At 45.0% G+C, this 5,493-nt stretch overlaps 1 protein-coding gene across 1 annotated transcript; it reads right to left on the bottom strand.

Annotated features, from left to right (window-relative positions):
* Nucleotides 1–1,358: 1,358 nt before the first annotated feature.
* Nucleotides 1,359–4,016, bottom strand: LOC137537197 (zinc finger protein 84-like). The gene is made up of 2 exons (XM_068259306.1): nt 4,001–4,016; nt 1,359–2,920 (listed from the first exon to the last, which is right to left on the bottom strand). The coding sequence occupies exons 1-2, from the start codon at nt 4,014–4,016 to the stop codon at nt 1,359–1,361; spliced, it is 1,578 nt and encodes a 525-aa protein (XP_068115407.1).
* Between the last annotated feature and the right edge of the window lie 1,477 nt (nt 4,017–5,493).

Below are 5,493 nucleotides of genomic sequence, written 5' to 3'. Positions count from 1 at the left end.
CAGCAGACACAGAACAGTACACAGAATGCTATATAGTGTGGCTGAACGAGCGGTGTACCACTGTTCCCAGCAGACACAGAACAGTACACAGAATGCTATATAGTGTGGCTGAACGAGCGGTGTACTACTGTTCCCAGCAGACACAGAACAGTACACAGAATGCTATATAGTGTGGCTGAACGAGCGGTGTACTACTGTTCCCAGCAGACACAGAACAGTACACAGAATGCTATATAGTGTGGCTGAACGAGCGGTGTACTACTGTTCCCAGCAGCGACACACAATGACTGGGGGGGACCCTGGCTAGCGTGGCTGGAGCGCGAACTACCCTGCCTGCCTACCCAAAGCTAAACCCACAGACAAATGGCGGAGATATGACGTGGTTCGGGTATTTATTTACCCGAACCACGTGACAGTTCGGCCAATCAGAGCGCGTTCGGGTCCGAACCACGTGACCCGTTCGGCCAATCACAGCGCTAGCCGAACGTTCGGGGAACGTTCGGCCATGCGCTCTTAGTTCGGCCATATGGCCGAACGGTTTGGCCGAGCACCGTCAGGTGTTCGGCCGAACTCGAACATCACCCGAACAGGGTGATGTTCTGCAGAACCCGAACAGTGGCGAACACTGTTCGCCCAACACTAGTTAAGAGCTCTACCTTTGAAATAGAAGAAGACCTATATTCGAATCTCAGCTCTTCCTGTTTAGTAAGCCAGCACCTATTTTATAAGGAGAGCTTGGGCAAGACTCCCTAACACTACTACTGCCTATAGAGCACGTCCCAGTCGCTGCAGCTCTAGCTGGGGGAAGGTTATTTTTTCTTAGCTACAGTATCAAGCTTATCTAAGCATGCAAATAACAGAGAGCTTCCGGTGGATAAGATAAGGACACTATGACCAAATAGGTAATTGAATCTCTATCCCTGTTACTGCTGTCTGTTCATTTGCTCTGCATTGGGGCTTACAGGGGGCTGAGGGGAGCCAGCACAGCACTCTCCATACTCCCAGCACAGTAGAAGAAAGGTTCAAGGTTCCTTTGGTTTTCTGTCAAAATACCTATTAAATGCCAAGTAAACTCTCAAACACACAATATATGTTAGCAGAGCGTGCAACCAGCCAATGCTCCAACCTGTAAAATGCCTGGTGTACGCTACGGACCAGCGCTTACAAAGGCCTGCAATGCATGCAACTGCTGGAGGAGTGGAAGGGGTTTGCTATAGACAAAGAGCAGCAACAATCTAATGCACTGAACAGCATGAAAGAGTCCGCAGGATTCAATGTAAAAATGCTACCATGCGCGCTTTGCAAGAAATAAAAGAAACATTGGAAAACAATGATTATTGCCAAATCATTTCCCACACTCAACACAAATGTCTCACAAGCAGTGATTTATGTGCAAAACATTTCCCACACTCAGAACATGAATAGGGCTTTTCACAATTGTGAGATCTCTCATGTCTGACAAGATGTGATCTCTGTCCAAAACATTTCCCACACTGAGCACATGAATAGGGCTTCTCACCAGTGTGCAATCTCTCATGTATAATAAGGTATTCTTTCTGTCCAAAACATTTCCCACACTCGGCACAGGAATAGGGCTTCTCACCAGTGTGAGCTCTCTCATGTGTGATAAGGTTTGATTTCCGTCCAAAACACTTCCCACACTCAGCACATGAATAGGGCTTCACACCAGTGTGAGATCTCTCATGCTTGACAAGGTCTGACTTCTGAGCAAAACATTTCCCACACTCAGCACATGAATAGGGCTTCTCACCAGTGTGAGATCTCTCATGGGTTAAAAGGTGTGCTTTCCGTCCAAAAAATTTCCCACACTCAGCACATGAATAGGGCTTCTCACCAGTGTGAGAGCTCTCATGTTTGACAAGGTCTGACTTCTGAACAAAACATTTCCCACACTCAGCACATGAATAGGGCTTCTCACCAGTGTGAGATCTCTCATGTTTGACAAGGTCTGCCTTCTGAACAAAACATTTCCCACACTCAGCACATGAATAGGGCTTCTCACCAGTGTGAGATCTCTCATGACTGACAAGGCCTGCTTTCCATCCAAAACATTTCCCACACTCAGCACATGGATAGGGCTTCTCACCAGTGTGCAATCTCTCATGACTGACAAGGCCTGATTTCCATCCAAAACATTTCCCACACTCAGCACATGAATAGGGCTTCTCACCAGTGTGCAATCTCTCATGACTGACAAGTTCTGATTTCCGTCCAAAACATTTCCCACACTCAGCACATGGATAGGGCTTCTCACCAGTGTGCAATCTCTCATGACTGACAAGGCCTGATTTCCATCCAAAACATTTCCCACACTCTGCACATGAATAGGGCTTCTCACCAGTGTGAGATCTCTCATGGGTTAAGAAGTGTGCTTTGTGCCCAAAACATTTCCCACACTCATTACATGAATAGGGCTTCTCACCAGTGTGCAATCTCTCATGTATGATAAGGTTTTGTTTCTGTCCAAAACATTTCCCACACTCAGCACAGGAATAGGGCTTCTCACCAGTGTGAGCTCTCTCATGTGTGATAAGGATTGATTTCTGTCCAAAACACTTCCCACACTCAGCACATGAATAGGGCTTCTCACCAGTGTGCGATCTCTCATGTATGACAAGGTTTGATTTACCACCAAAACATTTCCCACACTCTGAACATGAATAGGGCTTCTCACCAGTGTGAGATCTCTCATGACTGACAAGTTGTGATTTCCATCCAAAACATTTTCCACACTCTGAACATGAATAAGGCTTCTCCCCGGTGTGAGATTTCTCATGTCTGACAAGAAGTGATTTCTGTACAAAACATTTCCCACACGAGGAACATGAATAAGATCCTCCAGCAGGGGGAGAGCTGTGCTGGGTAGGAGGCCCCTCAGGGTTAGACAGGTGAGGAGAGTCTGGGGGAATATTTGGGGTCACCAGGATATCTGCAGGAGACTCTTGTCCAGTGACATCATCATCCGTTGTACAGTCTGTGGATACAGAGAGACGAGTCTCTGAGAGGTTCCTGATGCCGGGACTCCGCCCTGCAAATAGAGAAACATCATCACTTCCTGTTAGAGAATTCTGAGTAGAGGAACAGTTATTATTAGGGAGGGTCAGTGAGCTGCAGATAATTCCAAAATTATGCAAAGATGATGCTGATTGGAAATGGGCCAGATGCAGCATCTGTGTAACTTTGCATATAATTAGCATATAATTTCCACCATCTCAGAGTTATCAGCCTGACAGAAAACTGTAGAAAGTTGTGCTCATAACAGTCAGTCAACACAATGGCCGCTGCGTTTACCTGCTTAAAAACTGTTATTTGCAGCAACTGTAGCAGAGGCATATACTTTGGCATATACACAAAATATTCTGCTTGTGCACTGTGGGCCTAACTCTGCAGTACAAGCTCCACAGTGATGTGAAATGCTTTTTATGACAATGGCCTCAGTTCTGGTAGGGTTATCAAACAAATTACCTCATGTGAGGTAATTTACCTCCTGAGGTAATGACATTTAGCAATTCTGGTAGGTTTTAGTCATGTTTTACCTCATGAGGTAAATTATGAGGTAATTCATGAGGTAATTTACCAAAAATAGTTATTCTCATGGAAATTAGGGGGCAGGTTAGCACATAATTTACCGATCAGTTTAAGACCTGCCTGTACCTGGAGGTAAAGTCAATTTGTATGCAGTTTGCAGTTTTTAGTGGAGTTCCTATTGCTGTTTATTGTCGTTCCTATTCAGGTTGTGTAATAGAAAAGAATTGTAGAAATAAAACTCCAAATATTTACTGTTTATTTATTTTTTAATAAGGGATGTCTATAATTATACTTTTCATAGGTTGCTACATAATCAAATACACCTTCCTCCCTAAAAAAAACAAAAAAACAAAAAAATCTTCCAAACTTATGGAAGACAAATCCAAATCCTAACTTATGGAAGACTGGAAGACTATTAAAGACTACTGTTATTTATTTACTGCATGCTTACCGCTGAAATACCTCATGTTTTACCTCACTTTATGCATTTACCTCATGTTTTACCTCATGTTTTACCTCATGTTTTACCTCATGTTCAGAAATGGAGAAAAATCTTTCAGAATTGCTATATAAAGAGGTAAATACCTCCTGAGGTATTTTACCTACAAAAAAATATTTACCTCACACAGCTACCAGAATTGAGGCCAATGTCAGGAGACACAAAAATTTTACAATACAATATGGCCACTCAATCACTTTATATTAGCACAGTGACTGGCTGTAACAGTGATGCAGCCACATACTACACTATACTAAACAGGTGATGTATATAAGCTACACCACAAACAACAAATAACAACAACAAAAATACACAGCACTGAATAATACAGAGCTGCTATCTATCTCTCCCTCAATCATCAGCACAGCTCCCCTTACAATGACTCCAGGCACACGGCTACACAGCACTGAATAACACAGAACACTGTCTGCAAGCTATCTCTCTGTCCCTTAATCAGCAGCACTGCTCTCCCTACACTGACTCCAGGCACACAGCTACACAGCACTGAATAACACAGAACACTGTCAGCAAGCTATCTCTCTGTCCCTCAATCAGCAGCACAGCTCTCCCTACACTGACTGAAAGCACACAGCTACACAGCACTGAATAACACAGAACACTGTCAGCAAGATATCTCTCTGTCCCTTAATCAGCAGCACTGCTCTCCCTACACTGACTCCAGGCACACAGCTACACAGCACTGAATAACACAGAACACTGTCAGCAAGCTATCTCTCTGTCCCTCAATCAGCAGCACAGCTCTCCCTACACTGACTCCAGGCACACAGCTACACAGCACTGAATAACACAGAACACTGTCGGCAAGCTATCTCTCTGTCCCTCAATCAGCAGCACAGCTCTCCCTACACTGACTCCAGGCACACAGCTACACAGCACTGGATTCCATAGAGAACACCTATCACTATCTGTCCCTCAATCAGCAGCACAGCTCTCCCTACACTGACTCCAGACACACAGCTACACAGCACTGAATTCCATAGAGAACACCTATCACTATCTGTCCCTCAGCAGCACAGCTCTCCCTACACTGACTCCAGACACACAGCTACACAGCACTGGATTACATAGAGAACACCTATCACTATCTGTCCCTCAATCAGCTGCACAGCTCTCCCTACACTGACTCCAGGCACACAGCTACACAGCACTGAATAACACAGAACACTGTCAGCAAGCTATCTCTCTCTGTCCCTCAATCAGCAGCACAGCTCCCCCTACACTGACTCCAGGCAAACAGCTACACAGCACTGAATAACACAGAACACTGTCAGCAAGCTATCTCTCTGTCCCTCAATCAGCAGCACAGCTCCCCCTACACTGACTCCAGGCACACAGCTACACAGCACTGAATAACACAGAACACTGTCAGCAAGCTATCTCTCTCTGTCCCTCAATCATCAGCACAGCTCTCCCTACATTGGCTC

The sequence above is a fragment of the Hyperolius riggenbachi genome, chromosome 10 (assembly GCF_040937935.1).
Source record: "Hyperolius riggenbachi isolate aHypRig1 chromosome 10, aHypRig1.pri, whole genome shotgun sequence".
NCBI lineage: Eukaryota > Metazoa > Chordata > Amphibia > Anura > Hyperoliidae > Hyperolius > Hyperolius riggenbachi.
This window is presented reverse-complemented; position numbering and strand designations above follow the sequence as displayed.